We start from the raw sequence: 21,222 nt of genomic DNA, 5'->3' as shown, positions 1-21,222 counted from the left end.
TGACGTGCATTTTATTCTTTGTTTGGACATTTCTTTTAAATAATGTTCATGGTTGGATATTGGTTTAAATATTTTGACTGCATTACCTAAATCCATGTATATATATATATATATATATATATACAGTACAGACCAAAAGTTTGGACTCATTGGACTTATTGAATTCAATGAGAAGGTGTGTCCAAACTTTTGGTCTGTACTGTATATATATATATATATATATATATATATATATATATACTGTATATATCATTACCTAAATGATCCAGAAGGATTCACAGTAGGTATAGATGATGCATAGTGACATAATCAGCTGATCTGAATTGTTCTCATTATGTTTGGAACCTGCCAGTGGAGAATGAGCTTGCTGTGTGGATGGTGGCAGCATTATGTGGTGCTGTGTGAAGCAGGTTTAAGGTCAGCAGTGTCTCTCATCAGTCGTGTCTCTTACTACCAGGTTGCTCCCTACACAACATGTCTGATTAATGGCATCTACTGGGACCCCCACACCCCAAGACTTCTCAGACGCCTTGATGCCCAGAGGCTCATCAGACCCCTTAGATCCTTGAGTGCTCTCAACGAGGGGTCACCAGCGCTGCCTCACAAGTAAGAAACCTCCAAAAAGCAGCCATTGTGGTAACATGATATTTTCAGGCCGTAACTATAACTTTTACTGTTGATATGATGAATAAAGCTGATGCTCTGAGTGTTGACTGTCTGCTTTCTGCCCAGACTACTGGCCATCTGTGACATATCTGCAGATACTGGCGGCTCCATAGAGTTCATGACTGAGTGCACCACCATTGATAAGCCTTTCTGCATATATGACGCAGACCAGCACATAGATCATGACAGGTACACTGCAGACAGCTCACTTTAGAAGCTCTTCATCACGAACATCACTGTAGCTTTTGACACTTTTATTAGCATCACCACTTTTCTTAGGCTAATTTCTAAGGAACTTAGTCGTAGTCTGAACTGAGACTAATATTAGACCATGTTGTGTGTGTGTCTGTGCAGCGTGGAGGGAAATGGGATCCTCATGTGCTCAATCGACAACCTTCCTGCCCAGCTCCCGATTGAAGCCACCGAGTACTTTGGAGACCGACTCTTCCCTTACATCTGGGAGATGGTAAGCTGTGTGTTTTCCTTGTGGAGGCCTCTGTAAAAGCGCTGCAGCACGTCGCATTGGTAACCTCAGACTGATAGGGTTGGATTTCTAGAAAGTCATTTATTGATGATCAGTGTGTTATTCCAGCTGCTCTCAGATGCCACCAAGTCACTCAATGAAGAGGAGTTCAGCCCACAAGTCAGAGATGTAAGTGATGTCATTTGATTATCCAGATATTATTGATTTGTTTGGCAGAGTAAGGAGCATTGTTTAAAATTGTTTACACCAGACGTCATAGCAACTAGAGTAAAGTTTAAGTAATGCCCAGTTCACACTACATGATTTTAGAATTGTCGGCCGATGGTCAGCCGGTTTTCAAAACATGAGAGACCACACACTAGCCGATTGAAAATCTTGCGTATAATGTGTTCGATGGTAGAATGTGAGGTTTCACTCACAAACATTCCAATTCTAGATATGAAATCCCTTAAAATTCTGCAATACCACACCTAAATTTAGAGTAAACAAACATGGACAACGATGTTGAAGCGGTAACTTTAGTTTGGGAACATATTTTAACCGAAAAAAGACGCACCATAAGTCAAAGCTTTAGATTAAGAACTGGAGTTAGCGAGATCAAGGGTTATATTTGTTACACTACAATATGGAGGTGAGTTGTACTTTTTCCTCCCTTTTAACAAACATTACACTGGTTTGTATTTCTTTTCCTGTTAAGTCGTTTAATTAGCCGTAACCATTTAATTATAAGTTTTTAAGTTTTTGCTGTGTTGATGTAGAATATGTGCATGTACTGGGCCTTGTTTCAGAAAGTTGAATAATTGAAAGATCAGAGCAGTGTGAGCTAGAAGAGTGTATGTCCTGCGTACTCGTTTTTAGAAAACCAGATGGCAGTTATCCTTATTTTTTCCCCAACTGATCGTGAAAGGGTAACGTCTACCAGCTCCATTCATTGAAACTGCATGGTGAGTTAATTGCACATTTTCTGGCATCACCTCCGCCGCTCCTGAAGCCACGTGCACAATGTTTGTGCAGTGCACTGCGCTTGTCACAGTTTAATGAACTTCTGCACCTATTTCTTTCTATATTTACTCCTCTGTTTAGACTACAGATAGCTTACAATAGATAACATTTTCTGTATTTCCCTGTTGTGTTATTACTGCAGACTGAAATTAAATGCACCATTTCAACCAAATGTTAGAATGCGCTTCTAAACCAGATGTACTGTGTGCGAAAAGTTTATAATTTTTCTCTGTTTTTTTTTTTTTATTATAATTTTTTCTGATTGGCAACCTGTCATATTCACCAGGCTGAATTCTTCCTCCTAGTCGGGGACACCACATACGCTGTGATAGTCGGAGCTCTTTAAATCGGAGCGGTCCCAACATTCTACCAGCTGGACCCAATCAGTCGTAACACACCACACACTACAGGATGATCAGTTACAATTATCTCAAACGACTATCTTAGAACGCAGAACATTCTAAAATTGTCGTAAGCAAAATTGGGGCAAAAAATCGTGTCATGTGAACTGGGCTCACGACTTTTTTTCCCAAAGTGATTTAAAAATTAGGATGTAACAACCCCTTCAGAAAGCCTAAAAACTCTTCATCTGGACCAGTTTCTGATTATATCATAAAGGAATCTGGACCACTGAAAAGATATAGTTTTCCATTGTTATGACAGACAACAATCAGGCCTTTTCTTGTAGTATATTAATGTGACCATCTAAACATGTTTGTCTCCAGGCCATCATCACCTCCAATGGAGCTCTCACCCCAAAGTTTGAGTACATTGAAAAAATGCGAGAGAAAAGGTACGTCCCCCTGCTGGTCGCTGAGTCACTGTTTTCTGTTATCAGCTCTGAAGGTTGCAGCTTTACTGCACATACCTCAGAGCCAATGTGCTTAGAGGCCACGCTTATTGGCTGAATTCCCTCTTATGCTCTATCGAGGCCTTGTAATGACCCATTAATTTGATTCAGGTGTGTTGGAGAAGAGCTGTATCTAAACATTGCAGGACTGTAGAACATGAGGACTCTACACCCCTGATTTAATCCAGTCATTTTTATGCATAATCTGACCTAAACAAGGAAAAGCGATCCAGTCCTTATTACCTGCATTCCTATATTAACAGTTGTTAATATCAGGGTTCCTTTCAATATGATGATGTACTGTTTCAGAATTAAATAGGTGTGAAAGCTGCAGTTTGTATCTTTTACAAAAATGTTTTAACATATTTGTTAAAGCTGTCACTATGTTGTAACAGTCTGTTATGAGACAGATAATCTATGAATAGATTGATCCCCACCTCCTCCTTGAGTTACTATTGCTGTCTTAAGAAATGGAACCACTACTAATCAGAAACAACCAATGAGAACCAGGAATAGGGCCTCAACGCTGTCAATCAACCTTTTGTACTTGCTGCTAAATTTGATAATGGCACAGAAATAATTTACCGTTCCAGGAAAACTGTTTATCTGCTGTCATCAGTGGCCATTCTAACTAGCCTTAGCGTTTATTGTAGGCTCTGCTGTGGTGAACCAGCTGTAACGTAGCAGAGAGATTGTCTGTCTCATAACAAATATACTGCAGCTTTAAACCAGGACTTCTGGATGACGCTGAGCTAAAAGTGGACCTTTATATTTAGAATGCAGCAGCAGAGTAGTAGCAGCTGGGTCTTTATCTGTGGTTAGAGCTTTTCCAAACTGAATGTTTCCACTAAGTCTGAAGAGGTAGTTCACAGTTATTAAAAATGAATGAATGCTGTATTAGTCAGAGGTCTCTGTTCTTGGGCCAGACATGTTGAGGTCGACTGGTCAGGAAGTCGAGCAACCAGTTACACATGAGTGAAATGATGCCGAGGTCTGTGAGTTTGGTAAACTAAAATCTAAGAACAGCAGCCTGGCGTAAGTGTTCTTACTGTCCAGGTGAGAAAGGACAGAGTGCAGCGCTATAGAGACTGCATCCTCTGTGCTCCTGTTCTGCCTGTATGCAAATTGGTGGGGGTCTAGTGTGGGGGAGAGACAGGATCTGAGGTGTGCTAGGACAAGCTGCTCCAAGCACTTGGTAACGATGGGGGTAAGGGCTACCAGGCGGTAGTCATTGAGTCTGGTTGGGTTGGGATTCTTGGGGATTGGGACGATGGAGGTAGACTTGAAGCAAGTCGGTACTACAGCGCGGGCCAGGGACAGGTTGAAGATGTCCGTCAGCACTCCTGCCAGCTCCCCAGAGCACGTTCTGCGGACACGTCCAGGTATGCCATCAGGACCCGCAGCCTTGTGGGATTTAATCCTGCTCAGAGCCGCTCCTACGTCAGTGGGGAGGAAAGTCAGTGGCTGTTGGCCTGGGGTGGTAGCTGCTTTGGTTGCAGTTGTGGTATTCCCTCTCTCAAAATGAGCATAGAAGTTGTTAAGTTCGTTGAGGAAGGAGACATCAGAAGAAGCGGGGGTGGTATTGGGGTTCTTGTAGTCTGTGAGAATCTGAAGGCCTTGCCACATACTTCGGGGGTTGGAGTTAGAAAAATGATCCTCCACCTTCCTTTTGTAGTGGTGTTTGGCCTTCTTGATTCCCTTCTTCAGCTCAGCCCTGGCTGCACTGTCTGTGCATCCCCTGACCTGAAGGCGATGTTGCGGGCCTTCAGCAGGAGACGAATGTCTCGGTTCATCCAGGGTTTCTGGTTGGGGTACATGGTAATGCGTTTGTAGGTGGTGACACGTTCTATGGTGGTGGAAATATGGTTCAGTACAGATGAGGCGTACTGATCCAAGTCTGTATGGTGGAAAATAGTCCAATCTGTATTCCTGAACCGGTCCTGGAGCACAGCGTCTCAGCCCTCTGGCCACACCTTTACTGTCCTCACGGTAGGTTTCACGTTGGATGAGTGGTAAGTACCGAGGTGTGAGGAACAGGGAGAGATGGTCTGATTGTCCGATGTTGGGGAGGGGTGTCACATTGTAGGGTCCAGCCAGATTGGAGTAGACATGGTCCAGGGTCTTGTCTCCTCTGGTGTGGCAGGAGACATGTTGGTGGAATCTGGGAAGAACTGTCTTCAAGTTGGAGTGATTGAAATCACCCGCAACAATAAAAGCAGCCTCGGGGTATTTGGTTTGGTGTTTGCTAATAGCAGCATAGAGTTCTTTTATGGCTAGCTTGGCATTAGCATCCGGGGGGGGGGGATACACGGCAGTGCGGATGATCGAGGTGAATTCAGGTAATAAGGTCTTTATTTTTTATTTGACCATTAAAAACTCCACATTCTGTGAGCAGTGACTCTCGGTAGTAGCAGAGTCTGTGCACCAAGCTTTGTTAATATAAATGCACAAACCTCCGCCTCTGGTCTTGCCGGAGTCATCTGCCGTCCTGTCGGCTCGGTGTGTGTGGCGTCCACTTAGCTGGATAGCATTGTCCGGGCAGCTGTTGTTTAGCCATGTTTCGGTGAAAAACATGACATTTGAGTCCATAATCCGTCTGTCACTCGTGATGGATAGTCGTAACTCATCCATTTTATTAGCCAGAGAACGGACATTGGCGAGGAAATGCTGGGTAAAGGGAGCCGGTGTGGTGTTAGCTTTAGCCTAGCTTGCACCCCTCCACGCTTGCCCCCCCCCTTTGTTTACGTTCTCGTCGCCGCTTGCGTACATTCCACCCAGCCGGGAGACGTGAGCAGCCTCCGGTGTTCTGGAGATCTCTGGGATGAGTCGGAGATCGGCGATCATAGAGTCAAAATTGTAGCTCCAAAGGTCCAGAGGCTCATGTCTGCTGTAGCGCAGCAACGCGATGCAATTCTGAAAAAAAGTCCAGTAAGGAATAGATAAGATAAGGAATAGAAAAGAACACATGTTGTTAAAGTTAAAGTTGGATCAGGGCTGATAAAGTGGGGAATGACCAAGCTGGGTCTGGTCTGGTCAATGCAAAGTCCTTGAGAAACATACGGTGCGTTTTGATACTTCTTTGGGACAAGTTCTCTGATTTACTGATTGAAATTCTTTTCAGAGTAGAACTGCTATAAAATAATCACACATTTATGCCTTTTAGAACAGTGGCTGGTAGTCTAGCAGAGCTTTCTCTTTTTCTGTTTGGCTTTAAAATAATCTGAAGATCGACAAATTATGCAGAGCCATGATTTTTAAATTTATTTATTTTTAACCTGTGGATGTTGCAGCTGCACGACTTGTTTGGAGCAAGTGGCAAAATCATTTTAAAAAACTACTTTGATCAGTGACGTATTTTTGTTTCTCATTTTGTCAGTTAGTCTTCCATACAACCAGTTGTCTTAAAGATATCAGGCACTAAAAGGGACACCTCAGTGTGATCAGTGACACCAAGACGTGCCCCTCACTCATATTTAGGCCACCTCTAAGACTTGACCAGCTTTCTTCTTACTTGACCCCAAGTATGATTTTCTAGACAAGCTCTCCCTGCGAAATCTTAATCCTTTTGATTAAGTTCTGCTTCTCAAGATGCATAAACCTCCCGAGGGAACGTTTATCTTCTCTTATTCTAATTAAGCGGCCGAGTGCTTGACTGACCTCCAGTCAGTCATGCTGCTGTACATTCACGTGTGTGATGTCACTTCCAATTAGTCTGGAGGTAATGAGTCGTGTCTGACTCCTGGCAGGAAGAGAGGCTTGGACAATGCCATAAGTCACTCTGGGTGATTATCTTATAATGTTCATATTATTGTTGTCCTGATGTGGAGATAATCCAGAATTTTCAAATCAGCCTTTAAACAAATGCAGCAGTTTAGAGTGTGTAAAGCGTGGAAGCATATGGGTTTGCTTGTTGAATAAAGGTTATTACCATTTTCCTATTAAATATGTTTATGACTGTATTTTTAATATCCAAAACAGGTTTTTATCCTATTTCACGTTATCACAGTTTTCCCAATAACTGCACAATTGTGTAGTTGTTTGTGTTTCATTTCAACTTTTATTGTTGTGAGTTTGTCTTTACCCCATTCTCTCTGGTTTTGGCAGTTGGTCTGTTTTTCTGCAACAGAGTGACACACAGTAGCCACTCTCTGTTACTGTTGAACAGATGGCTAGGGCCGTGCAGAGACCTTTGGAGGGGCAGGGGCTCAAAGTTAAGAAGGGGCACATTGAACAAGATTTTAAAACACCGTAGCACATAGCAACACATAGCAACAACCCATGTTAATCAAGGATATAATATTTAATAGGATCATACTGTATCACTGTCATCATGTGGGGACAGTGCAAAGCAAGTGTAGTCTATGTTTTCCTTGTTGGCAGCAAAAACAGCAACTTTGTACCCGACGGTGCTGGAGGGCTGTGCTGATCTGAGATCATAGTTTTTAAACAGACCATAGGAGAGAAGGTCGCTGGTTATAAAGTTATGAAATAAGCAAATTTGCTGCCATTTTATTAGATAAACCCTAATAATAGGTGACTGTTTAATTTCCTTAGCAATTTTTCTGCAGACTGCTTTAAAGATCAAACAAGCTCAGAGGGGTTAGCACCTCTGACTGCATCCTTTGTGAACAAAGGAACGTTAAAGCAGATCCTTCCTCCCAACAGGTGATAGACTCTAGAACCATCACTGCTCTTAACAGACTCTGAATGTTTACATTCCTGCTGGTATTAGAACACACATGCTGTTACACAGTTTCACTTGTAGTATATTGTTGCTTTTTATACACAAACATGGATGAACATCTAGTGCAGTTTTTCTTGAAATTACCTTTCTCTGTTGCTCACATTTCTATTTTGCTATTTTCTATTATTATGCTAATTTTATAACGGCACAGTTATATTTTTCTTATCTTGTATATTTATTTTTATATTCCCTACTTTGAGTCAAGGTCATTCTTTAGCTGAATTACCCATCTCAAGATAAGTGTATGTGCCCATTTATGCTTAACTTGCTGCTGGTTCCCAGAAAGAATCCTTCTGTTCTCTTTTAACTCATTTTGAAATCATTCTTGCTGCTTGTTTTCGGAGTGAGGGTAGAACATTCACTTTGGAATCTGACATGTTGTTGGTTTCTGCTCAGAAAGGTCCATCCAGATGAATACATGTACTGGGAGTTTCCAGGATATCACACCTGGGAAAGTATGATCTGAATTACCCAGGTGTCTGTCTTGAAATCGAGTCTCAGAGCTAACGGGTCCTGAAGGAGAACCCCATACACACACCGTCACAGATTACTGTGACAGTGTTAAAATGCCATAAAACTGAGACCATTTCAAAGCCCTTTAAACATATAAAGATCCTTTAGAAATAAGAATGAGATGCCACTGTATTGTTTATGTGAGTGAATACAGATGAGTGAATACTTTTTTCCATTTACTTTGTCAAAATATCTGATGGATAGAAATGTCACATTGTTGGTGGAAAATGTTGTAAATTGATGTCATGTCTCATTTTATGCATTGCCAAAACCTGACATATTAGGAGGGTGTGTATACTTATGATCCTGCACAGCCTCCAGTTTGTGAATTATTTAGATGTTTTTACAAGATGGAGAAGACATTGTACAACCAGAAATAGAAAGTTGATCTGTATTTTCTTATTCTTGTGCTCCAACTTATTTGCAGTTTTTAACAGCTCTGTAAATGGCAAATGTAAATTGGCCTTTTAGTTTGGACTAAAACAGATGATATCTAAGAAACTGGGCTGTTAATCTGAAATTGCCATGATGATAATCAAATGCATTCAATAAATAAATTATAATAAATGAACAAATCACTAATACATTTGATAACACATTATTGTTTAGTTTGAAATAACAATGAATCAAAAATATGACAAGTGCACTTGTTAAAGAAACACACTTGAAGAACTTATTGTGTGCGCGTGCGTGTGTATGTATGTGTGTTTAGGGAAAAGGCTCAGATCCTGAAGAAAACTGGTATGAAGAGAGTTCTGCTGCTTGGCTCGGGTTACGTCTCCGGGCCTGTGGTGGAGTATCTGACCCGGGATGAGAGGACCCAGGTTACTGTTGGTGAGTACTGGTGTCTTCTCACTGGAAGGCTGGATCTGGTCAGAACTGCTGATTTTCACTCACTCTGTTGACTGTTGCTCCGGTAACTGCCTGTAACGCATCTCCAACGTTTCTGCCCCCTGGGATCTGTTCTGGTTGGAGCAGCTCTCATCCCATCACCATGTGGGCTGAACGACATCCCAACCAGAACAGCACCGCGTAGTTGATGTTTTGTCAGTGTATTTTTAACTCTGAAACGCCAGCATTATTACTGTTTTTGTATTTCCGACATTCCATGATGGAAAAACTATAATCTTTTTTTAAAACACATTTTTATTAGTATTGTGTTTTCACAATTAGAGAAAAGAACAGAGAATTGTACACTGTACTGCATATTACATTACATGAGAAGATTATAAGGAAGAGAAACAGAAACAAAAAAAAACCCAAAATTCATGTCAAATCATGTCTTCTATGGTCACCAAACATTTACAAACAGATTTAAAACTTGACGACAACACAATCATAACTAGCTGCTGTGGTGATAAAAGAAAATAAAAAGAAACATGCATAGGAGGATAAACAAAGGAGGACAAAAGGAAGATATTCTTTAGTTATGACCTTGTGAGACTTTCCGCCTTATAGGATTCTGACCTCTCATCACAAGTTGGGTCAGCTCTTTAGGTAAACAGCTAAGCACAGGAGACCACATATCAATGACATGTTTCAAGAACTGCATTAATTCTTTCATGAGGGAGGACCCTGAATAATTATCTTTACCACTCTGTGGCAGTTGGTGGTTTATCCTTAATCCAGTTGATCAAAATGTATTTTCTAGCCAAAAGCAATAATTTGTCACAAAATTTGAAGTGTGATTTTGTTAGAGTGACTAATTTTGACAGGAGGCCAAGAAGAAACAATCATGGGTCACAGCTGATATTGACACAAAACACGTCACTCAGCTCTTTAGAAGTTGCACCCCAGAGTCTTTTGATCAGTTTAAATTGCCAGAAATAATTGTAATAAGTTCCAACCTCTCTTCCACATGTATTGCATAAGGGAGAGGACTGGCGATCCATCTTATTCAGTATAAAAGGTGTTAAATGTAGACGATATGAAAAATGGTAATCTGATATTACACAAAGGTAACCAGTCCAGTAAGTCAGCATGTTGAAGATGTTTTCTCTGCTCTCTTTTCCATTCAGCGTCTGTGCTTCTGAAACAGGCTGAGGAGCTGGCAGCCAGGTATCCCAACACCATCCCCATCATGCTGGATGCCAGCAGCCAGGAGGGACACCTGGACTCTCTGGTCACAGATCATGACCTGGTCATCAGGTATCAGCTGCTTTTCTATTCACTTTGCACCCTGTCATCATTTTTCCTTCTTTTGCAGCTATATTCTTATATGTACAATTATTTTCAACTTGTGAAGTATTCCCACACTGGCAGACTAAGGTAATAAACTCTGTGAAATTAATGCTTCTAAACTTTCCATCTGTTTCCCAGCATGCTGCCTTACTCTTTCCATCCCATCATTGCCAAACACTGCATAAGGAGGAAGGTGAACATGGTGACTGCCAGCTACCTGAGTCCTGCTATGAAGGAGCTGCAGAGCAGGTGACCAACAAGAATCATGTTGAGATTTAAATCACTTTCCCAAGATTTCACCACCTTATTTTACAACTACTTAAAATAGAAAATAAATAACCTATTAATTAAGTTTTAGTGACAGAAGTTTGTAGTTGCAGGTCTATTTATTGACCATAAATTTTCATAATTTTCTGTGTTGCTGCTATTAATCATGAAGACTAAAACCTGTGAAAACCCAAAGATGTCTTTATCTCACTTGATTTAAAATGCTTTGGTTTTTACCAGTGGCAGCTGGCGAAGAACATCTTAGTGGGGCTCATGTGCCACTAGATGTCCCTTCCTAGTCCAACATAAGCATTCACATGAACTGTCAGAAAATCATTACAATTTTACTGTAATAAAACATTGTTCATACAGGAACATATCATAAAGGGCAAAATTAGCTAAAAGTAAAAGGTCTCTTCAGCAACTTCCAAAAATATGAACAACATTATTACTGTTTCTATATTTCAGCTGTTGTCACGAGCGTCAACAGCTAACTCTGAATCAAACTACACACTGAAAAAAATCTGACTTATGTATGGTTGTCTACAAATTGAACATGGAACAAACAGGTTCCATTCTGATGCATCTGTCAGTTAAGAATCAACTGACACCAAGCAACACAGGCCTTCCTACCTAAAAGAACTAAAACACACAGATATTGGAGGAAATAGTCTTGGCTACAAACATAAAATTAACCCAGAATGATTTATCCAGGTTCTACTGGAGCCACAACACCAAACAAATCCCTGAATTTATCTGACAATCTGTAAAGTTTTGCAGATGTTAGTGTTCAGAGATCTGAGTTAGCAATTAGAACTTCAGCACTGCATCCGAATGGCCATCTGACCCAGCAAACATCGTATCAAACATTAACATTACAACAGCAGCAGAAACTTAAAGAAGGCAATAAAAGCCCCATCAATATTGGCAATCAAAAAAGAAATCATAGCAACATTTATCCAGAACAGGATTTGTATTACGCTAACCAGAGCAACATAAGCATCATATAAACCACAGCAGCATTCACAACTATCAACAAATGACACCAACTGATGAACAGAAAAAGTAAATAAGAAAAATGGAGCATAGCAATATCTTAGCTAAACTGATAAACTCACAGAGGAACAGAAACTGTTGGAAAATCCTCTGTATTACCATTCAAGATGGAGATTTTGGTCCAAGCATCCCCCTCTGAATGTTGACCTCGCCATCATCAACCTTTTTATCATAGTGACCCAAAACAGCTGCTGGTGTGAACTGACCTGAGAGCGTTTCTAGAGTGGGTAGAAACGAGAAGAAAAAGCTGCCGCTAAACCAACTGGTTGGCCTTGAAAACCAGTGTGCTGGAAAAACAAACATTTTAAATATTTTAGATATTGTTATTGTGTTAGTTTTAAAGTAAAAGACATATGTAATAGAAAGAAACCAGTTCAAAACCTACATGTTTAAGAGTCTCCCTGTATGCATGTGTGTGTGAGTGTGGAGGAAGCAGGCATCACCATTGTGAACGAGATGGGACTGGATCCAGGCATCGATCACATGCTGGCCAAGGAGTGTATCGACCAGGCCAAGGCTGATGGCTGCACTGTGAGTCAGCTCGCACACTGAGAGAGAGGGAAACATTCCACCTATATGGGCTATAGGCTACAGGCTACAGGCTCTAACAGCCTCATATGAATCACTGCTGTCTAGGTGGAGTCCTACAGCTCCTTCTGCGGTGGGCTTCCTGCTCCGGAGTGTTCAGACAATCCTCTTCGCTACAAGTTCAGCTGGAGTCCTTACGGTGTCCTTCTGAACACAATAAGCCCAGCTGTCTTTCTCAGAGATGGCGAGGTATGGAAGCCTCAGAGGGACATTAACAGCATTTAAGCTTTTCTCAGCAGAATCTGTTCCTGGCGCTGCAGTTTGTCTAAAGGAGAAGTCTGATGAGACTCGTGTGTTCAAGGTGGTGAGCATCCCTCCAGGTGGGACTCTGATGGATTCGGCCACAGCAATGGATTTCTTCCCAGGTTTCAGCCTGGAGGGATTTCCCAACCGCGACAGCACCAAGTACGCCGAAGCGTACGGCATCCAGACGGCACACACACTCATCAGGGGAACCCTGCGCTTCAAGGTACAGTGGCTACGCTGGGGAAATTTCTCTGCCATAATTTGAGAGCACGCAGATTATCAGTCTGAAGTTTTGATGTTGTTTTGATTCTTTCACGCATGTTTGAGAAATACGTTAATCACCATGGTAACCATCTGTCTGTGCAAGCCTAAATGCTTGCTCACACAGAGAGTTACTTTTTCCATGCAGCTCCTTGTTGGAGCTGCAGTCTCCATCGAGCAGCCCCCAACCATGACTCCCCCACTCACCGGGTGGAACTACGTTTCTGCTGAGCTAATCATATTAGCTACTTTTCAGTACAACACTGGTAAAAATGTTGTTAGCGACTGAACAGAGAAACATTGTTGTGATCATGTGCTGAAGGCGGAGTGTCAGAAAGCCCAGAAGCTTCTTAAAGAGACCGAGGACAATTTCAAGGTGTTAAAACCACAGTCAAATTTGTTAAGTTATGGTTGATTTATACAATGCTGAAAAATGCTGTTGTATTTTCCATGCACTGTGTGCATGGAAAATACAAAATTCTGCATCTTTAAACATTTCCTTCTGTTAAATGAAACATGGTAGTGATGGGTTTCCTTAGGATGAGATTTTTTCATATGAAGCTTTAAGTTTAAAAATTAAGTTTTAAAATATCAGAAAATAAATCATGCCACATGCTGTTATGAGTTAGTGCATACGTTATTTCATTATGACACACTTTAAAAACTAAAGCAACAACAGAAACACAACTGACTCTACATCTGTGGCTTTGATTGTTAACCATAACCAAAGACGACTGACGGTCCCAGAGCAGAATGTCAATCAGGATGAGGTCTGAGGACAGAACCAGTGGAACTGAGTCGGTTCTTTTCTCATGATTCCATCTATTTTTTTGAAGTGCACCAGTTTCTCCTGCAGCAAAACAGCCCCGCAGCATGATGCTGCCACCTCCATGCGTCTCTGCTTGGACCCAGAAGTTGCCTCATAGTTATGACAGCTGGACATCCCATTCCGGCCATGCCTGCCTGTAATTGAGCAGATGAGCCTGTCTGTACTGTAGGGACGTAAAATCAGGAGTTTACAAAGACTATTATAAACTATTTAAATCCACTATAATGTCTGTATATAAACTTCTGGTTTCAGCTGTTGGTGAACTTCAGGATGACCTTTGTATAAATATGAAGAGAAATTTACATTAGGATGTAAATGGTGTTTTATTAACACATTTTGTTTTTGGTAAGTACTCCTTAGTTTCTTTCTTGGCATTTCCTGTCTGTGTTTAACAGGTGAATAATGTCCTATATTAGGCCTTATACTCATAAAATTCCTAAAAGCAGCCTGCAGGTTTGGTGCTGATGGAGATAGTCCTCTGGTTGTCTTTGCCTCCTGTCAGTGTTTGTCTCTCATCAAGTTCCTGTTGTGTTCCACAGGGCTTCTCCAATGCCATGGGTGGCTTTGTTAAGCTGGGACTGATCAATACTGAGCCCAATCCTGTCCTCCAGCACCCTACGTCTACCATCTCCTGGGTATGAATTGCTGCAGCAAATGGTTCATAAGCAGTCCTCTGATCTGTGCTCCGTTTTAGTTTAATTAATGTTTTCTATCTCATCAATTGACAGAAGTCTACTGCTGCCAACACTTGTTTATCAGTATCAAGGCTGCAGTGAACAGAGGCTTCTCATACTCATGACTTAAAGGCAAATAGTGTTAGCTTTTATGCTTGTGAGAGTTCAATCTTTTCAGGATGTTTACCAGCCATCAAGTGGTTGATAGATTTTTCATCCTGCCACTAATCTGCCTGAAAACACTCCTGAATCTTTTCTTTTGAGATGAGATGAAAAATGAAAGAGGTAAAATAAATTAGCACACTTAGAAACGTAGGCATGGAGGCTGGGTAAAAAGAGTTAAGAGACCATTGATGAACTGAAGAGGAGCACAGAGACAAACTCCACCACAGATAGAAAATTAAGTGTACTATAGGTTTAAAATTGTTCAGGTGCTGAAGAAAATAAATAAATAAAAAACATTTTACTGTTTTTTCATTTTCTTTCTTGTGTGCAGAAAGAACTCCTCTGTCATCAGATGGGCTTGCCCTCCTCCATGTCCCCAGAAGCTTTTGAGGGAGCAGTCTATAAGCAGGTTGGAGAGGATCAGTTCAGAATGGACACCTTGAGATGGTGCGACACCAACATAGCAGCTCCACACACACTCACTGACCAGAACAGGCCAGTCCAGTTGACCACCCAGAAAACATGACCTAACCTAGATGAGATAGAATGTTGCTTTACATGGAAACGAGTGAAGCTAATGCTCCATTCAGTTCAGAACTTCATCACTGGTATGAATGTAGATATATTTGGGCTTTTAATTAGGCCTTACAAGCTAAAGCACTACAAAAGCCTATTGAAATGTTTATCATTTTATGAGAAAATAAATTGACTGCTTGGAGACCTAAACATATTTAAAATCATGAAACTTTTCACAAATTTACATATTTTAAGGTTTTCATGAAAGTAGCACCAAAACCTACTCAACAGCAGCCCCCAGCAACTTTTCAAAACACACTTCACATTGACCTCACTTTATGATAAGGACAAGACCTATCCTCTACACCAAACAGGAAGTCAATAATCTTGGATTTAAGTTCTAATTTTTACCCCATTTTGGCTATTTATAGTCTGGGCTTTTGAACAAAATTCTAGAGACTTTAATCGATTGGTTTCAAACTTGGTCAGTTTGCTCATATGGGGGCTTAAAAACGTATCAAAACCGTGAGCTTTTGAAAATGTTGAACCTCAGAATATACAAAAACGTTTTTGGACCCATGGGCTAAACCCCACAGGGTGTCAACCATTTTGGATCAAAGCCACCATTTTGTCTGTCTTACAGACATTGTGTCTGCGCGAAATCCTTCTACGGCTTTTGACATGCTGGCTTCAAATTTTTTTAGCCCAGTCTTAAGGCATTGAAGATCGAAAGTTATCAAAAGCTTTTTGCTGCATCAAAGCATGTGGGTGTGGCCAAACCTCAAAATCTTACTATTTGCCATAAAACATCAAGGTTTGATGCATGAAACTCTTGGTGTGTCATAACAGATCATCAGTTTTAATATTCCGATGGTCAATTGGGGACATCACCTTAGCCCCGCCCCCTTTGAACATGAAGTTGGCTGTTTTGCTCCTGGATGTCTTTTTTTACTTTTTGATTCATACAGATTTAAACCTGTCTGATGACAGAGCAACATCATTCTGAATTCTTGTCAGATTTTTGCCAAACTTATAGGACTTGACATGTGTCCACTGTAATGACCGTTAGTGGCATGAACTGAAGGTGATTTGGAAGATTCACCAAATGTGTTACCTAGTGGACGCATGCGGGAATGGAGCGAGATCGTTGATAATGCTGTAGAAAGTTCTAATGAATATTAATAAGAATTTTGTTACATTATTTTGACTTGATTATGGCTTATCTTCAGTTTATACAGATATGCATACAGTTATGAAAAACATTGGAATCACAATTATCAATACCTTGGTCAATATGAATAATTTAAAATTACTCACCGAGTTAAGACAATGCAATGTCTTACCTCAGATACATTCTTCATGCAATGTATCTGTTGCATTAAGAACAATGTTCTGGCATGAAAGTGACACAAGCCTCTGCTGAGCTGCAACTGATCTGGCTGGGAGCAGATGCTGCACATCAAGCTGCTCTTACTGTGGCTTCTCTGCTTAGCAACATGGGAGCACACTTTGAGGCCCCTGTTCTGACAAGGACACCTGAAGTGGTGTAGCTATACAACCTTCTCCAAGCCAAGGTCGCCTGCTGCCAGGGATGAAGAGATGAGGGCCATGCAGGCACTGAGGTCAGGGGGGACAACTCAATGACCAACAGCTTAAATTCAATGAGTCCATTTATTTAATTCAACAGCAAAGAAGCTAGAAAAATCAACTGCACATCCTTGTACCTCAGTGCAAGGATGAGTGGCCCCAGCAGCAGTGCAGCAGATATTTACACTTTAGTGTAAAGTGAAAGTAAGATGAGGAGGAATCCAAGCTGTCTGTGTGTGGCTGCAGGCTGGGGATGCTGAGCGACGACGCTGTGCCTCATGCTGACACCATTCTGGCTGCACTCGCAAAGCACCTGGAAGCCAAGCTCTCTTTTGGTGAGTGGGGTGACCGCTGGTGCTGACCAGAGGAACACAGTCAGGCATGAAACTGATTCTTCTCTACTGGATCCAGCTAAAGGTGAGCGGGACTTGATAATCATGAGGAACGACGTGGGAATTCGACATCCAACTGGGGAGCTGGAGATGCGACAGATCAGCCTGGTGGTCTATGGGGAACCAAACGGTTTCTCTGCCATGGCCAAGACTGTAGGATACCCAGCAGCCATTGGTGCCCGCATGGTTCTCGATGGTTAGTGATGCCTCTCTGTAAGTTATCACATTAGTAATACAGACGCTCCAAACAAAGATTTTCTAGCTGTTAGGAATGATGAGGCTTCAAAAACAATAAGGTAATTGTAATGTATGAATCAAAATCTGACCAGATCCCCACTTGTTCCAGTTGGACCCTTTTTCCTGGAATGTACTGATTCTGTGACTCTTAGTCAATCTACCATTGTCTCTCCATTCTTCTCAGTTAAAAAGACTTATAAAAGTTCAATCAGGTCAGAACTCATTTCTGGCTGGTGCAGTCTAATTCAGTTCAGTCATTAATCCTTTATCCCAAAGGGAAATTATAAATTTGGTTGTACCTGAAATCATCAAACTATCATGAAAGAGTCATTGTAGATGCTGATGCTATGGCCAGGGAGGATTTCTAGTAGTAGTCAGTCTTGCAACAAATTTGAAGAGACCTCTGACTGCAGATTTTTGCTCTATGACAGACGGCAAAGACAATATTCACAGCAAAATGCCTTGATTGTAACAACCTGTGATTGGCTTGCTCTGCTAATCCTCATTTTCTTTTGCTGTTCCTCTTTAAATCGCTATCAGGCTGAATGTTAGAAAACCTGGCAGAGATGTTGGAGTAAGGATTAGTATAGTATAATATTATAGTATAGTATGATGAAGAGCTGGTTTTAACTTCCTCCTCTCTTCGATCCTGTTTTGTATCCATGAAGTTTCTGTTTCAACTCCTCTGAGATTTGTGATGTAGCTTAAGTACTGTTTGAGCTTTTGAGAAGCTAATTAGCTGCTCTCATACCTTGTTGCCATGGTTACACATAATAACAGCCTAAAATAAAAAAAGTAGAGCAAAATTCCTTCCAGCTGCACAGCATCCAGAAGCATCTTCAAACATGCAATGCCTCAGCACAATAAAGTTATAAACAAAAGTCTGCAAAAATAACTGAAGTAACAGAGCTACTGCTAATGCTGCTACCATCAAAGAATGGCCTGCAAACACAATCTACCAATCAACATAGCAGAGACATTACAATTTAAAAGTTGGGCATTAAACGATCATCGACTGATTCCAACATTTGAAATTTTTGTGTAAGTTGAATTAGCATAATGCAAGTTAATGTTAACCAACACATATGTTTACCAGCTTGCAATAGCATATAAGATAGCATTTGCATTTTGATTGCTTAATCATATAAGCTAAGTAATGTAAACTAACATGGCAACATGAACAATTTACCTAATAAAATCCTAATTTAAGTTTAGAAGTTAACAAAAATTAAATTAAGAATGGAGTGGCTTAAAGTTAGCAAACAAGCTATTGTCAAGATTGTAGCTAAGTTCAAATTATAAACTAGTGCTACATCAGTAACTAATGTTACATCAGTAGTGACACTAAGCAAAGCTGTCTGTGAAGGGAATGAAAATGTTTTCATTAGCCAGAAACGACTGCTGCTGCTGCTGTTAGTTTTTCTAACACGACTGATACAACAGAACCAAACACTTTTTTTCTCTCTGTAGGGGAAATCAGTACAAAAGGTCTGCTGGTCCCAATGACCAGTGACATCTATAGGCCGGCGTTGGCTCGGCTGAAGGAGGAAGGACTGCACATCATATCCAAGAGCACCCTACAGGAGTAGAACATAGTCTGCAGACGTTAGAGAACCGGCAGAAGTCCAAAGAATTTCAAAAGTGGATAAAATCAGCTTTTGATCATTTTACACCAATTCCTTTAACACTATAAAACCCAGCTGTCTGCTGGCCGTCTGATTGTTTTATTTTATTTTATTTTTTTTAAGAAATGTTTTTGTTAGACCTACTTGCTTGTCAAATAAAATTTTAAGTGTTAATAAAAATGTGAAAGCAGCGGTAGGCAGAACAGATATTTGAGTCCAAAATCACCAAATTTGGACATCCGTAGAATAATTAGTTAAAATAGTTGAAAGGAAATTCATGCTCAAAATTTGCAGTCTCAGGTCAGAAATTCAGGATGCAGCTGATGTTCAATAATTCAAATGTTTTTTCCTAACTTCTCATGTGTATCAGTTGAAAATATTTAGGTCAGACAACATGAATGAAACCAGAAGAACAAAACCTCTCAGACATCAAAGTGCAGACCTGCTGTAGAGACCAGCTGAGAAAACGTCACAGCTTGCAATGAGATGAATCCTGCCGCTGAATGCTCAGTGTGTGGCTGAAACCTCACAGTCAGGTCTTCATGTTGTAAGAAATGTTCTCCAAACTGAAGTTGGACCTCATCCAGCCTGACTGGAGCTCCCAGCTGATGTGCACCAACAGTTCTGGAGCAGTTTCACATAGATGTCTGTCAAACTGCAAGCCTTGGAAATGTTTTCTTTCTTTCTCTTATGACTTTGTAGTACTTTACCTTCATCAGCAAAATTATTCTGGATGCAAATGTTTACACCTATTTGTATCATTTTAAGTAGAAATGTCTGACTGTTGCATTATTAGTAGAAAACATGTTGCACTGCCGACACTGACCTGGTCAGTGTTTCATTCATCAATCACAGGTTCTAATTCTCTTCAAATAGAGAAAAGGAAGTTTTTTGAATATAGCAGATATATATATTTATAGATATAGATGACTCCATGTCATCTTAAAAGAAATGTTTGTAATGTGTAGATATCAGAAAGACTGAGAGGCTTTAGAATGTAATTCAGGAGACAATTCAGTTTTATTTCTGGAGAGATCAGTTCCATAAAACTCCAACATGAACAGCTTGTCAAAAGTTTTTTTTCTAAATGTTTGAGGTCACAATATCTGAAATACTTCTGTTGTGGGGTTTTGTTTATGTTTTTCCTTTTTGACAGAAATGAGATGGTTACATAATTAAACTCCTGCAAAGTAATGTGATGATTTCTTAAAAAAATAAAGAGCATTAAAGTAGATGACACAGTTTCAATATTTATCTAAATAATTTAGAATCAGTTATTGTGGAAAATGCATATTTGCTTGTTTTATTTAATCCTTAAAAAAATTAAATCAATCTTGGCATTTTTAGACCAACAAATCTGACCATAAGCATGATGGTAAATTTATCAGAATCATATAAACATTGGTCACTGTGTAGATTGATGTTCATTGATCAGGATCTGTTGTAGCCAGTAAATTGAACTGCTGCAGTGTCCTGTCAGCTCCTTGATCTCCAGCTGAGTTCTCACTCGGGAGAAAAAGAAAAAAGAAATTGCTGACTTGTGTTTTTACTTCTGCTTGATTTGGAGGCAGCCAAGCAAACTGGGCCACCAAGCAGAGGATAATTGAGGATGTAATTATTAAAGTCAAAAATGTAAATGAACTTGCAGATCTGGCAGCAGGTCAGAACAATTTCTGGGCTCTTGACCTATTTTCTGACCTGAAAAGACGCATTTCTTACAGAGTCTTAGCCTGGATTAACTCATAAGAAACGGTGCAGGGATAATGACAAAGAACTTCATAAAAGGAATATGTATAATCCATATGTTGAACCAGACTCTGTTTTCAACAGAAATTCAAATTGGGATATCTTGCTGCTTCCCTCTTCCCTTCACAAAACAAGACAGGTTGAAACATGAAAAGTGGGGGTCAGAAAATATCTGAAGATGGATTTTTAAAGATTTCAAAGATTTGATAAGTGGCTCCTAATGGATCACTGATGGAAAGATGGTTCCGAACTTATAAAGAACTTTTGGTTTTTGTTTTAAAATAAATTTTACTGTAAAGAAACCAGTACACCTGTCTAAGCTGATCGTCTAGGAGATGATCAGCTAAACAAACTCATCTCACCTGTTGTGTCATCCCTTCGTTGACTTCCAGAGCAACAAAAAATTGATTTTAAAATCCTACTCTTGGCCTTTGAATGCCTTAATGGTCTTGCTCATCCTTACCTCTCCAACTTGCTCTAGCTGAATGTTTCACCAAGCCTGGCTGACCGGCTTCTGTTGGTTGTACCAAAACCTAGGCTGAAGCTCCAAGACCGGCCCTTTCCTGTTAATTTGTGGAACAAGTAGCCATTGA

The 21,222-nt window shown here is 40.5% G+C and overlaps 1 protein-coding gene across 1 annotated transcript in view; it reads left to right on the top strand.

The window, feature by feature from the left end:
• aass (aminoadipate-semialdehyde synthase) overlaps nt 1-20,131 on the top strand; it is a 32,291-nt gene extending 12,160 nt beyond the window's left edge. Inside the window, exons 9-24 of the mRNA XM_005799761.3 lie at nt 458-606; nt 733-855; nt 1,021-1,132; nt 1,259-1,318; nt 2,878-2,945; nt 8,972-9,093; nt 10,278-10,407; nt 10,579-10,689; nt 12,186-12,294; nt 12,400-12,540; nt 12,653-12,820; nt 14,227-14,322; nt 14,858-14,973; nt 16,876-16,964; nt 17,041-17,217; nt 18,729-20,131. Of these exons, the coding sequence (XP_005799818.1) occupies nt 458-606; nt 733-855; nt 1,021-1,132; nt 1,259-1,318; nt 2,878-2,945; nt 8,972-9,093; nt 10,278-10,407; nt 10,579-10,689; nt 12,186-12,294; nt 12,400-12,540; nt 12,653-12,820; nt 14,227-14,322; nt 14,858-14,973; nt 16,876-16,964; nt 17,041-17,217; nt 18,729-18,847 (1,890 nt within the window). The 3' untranslated portion in view covers nt 18,848-20,131. The remainder of the gene's footprint in view (nt 1-457; nt 607-732; nt 856-1,020; nt 1,133-1,258; nt 1,319-2,877; nt 2,946-8,971; nt 9,094-10,277; nt 10,408-10,578; nt 10,690-12,185; nt 12,295-12,399; nt 12,541-12,652; nt 12,821-14,226; nt 14,323-14,857; nt 14,974-16,875; nt 16,965-17,040; nt 17,218-18,728) is intronic.
• Nucleotides 20,132-21,222: the final 1,091 nt, after the last annotated feature.

The sequence above is a fragment of the Xiphophorus maculatus genome, chromosome 2, assembly GCF_002775205.1.
Source record: "Xiphophorus maculatus strain JP 163 A chromosome 2, X_maculatus-5.0-male, whole genome shotgun sequence".
In the NCBI taxonomy this organism is placed as follows: Eukaryota; Metazoa; Chordata; class Actinopteri; order Cyprinodontiformes; family Poeciliidae; genus Xiphophorus; species Xiphophorus maculatus.
Note: the sequence above shows the minus strand (reverse complement) of the source record. Positions and strands in the feature narration are given on the sequence as shown.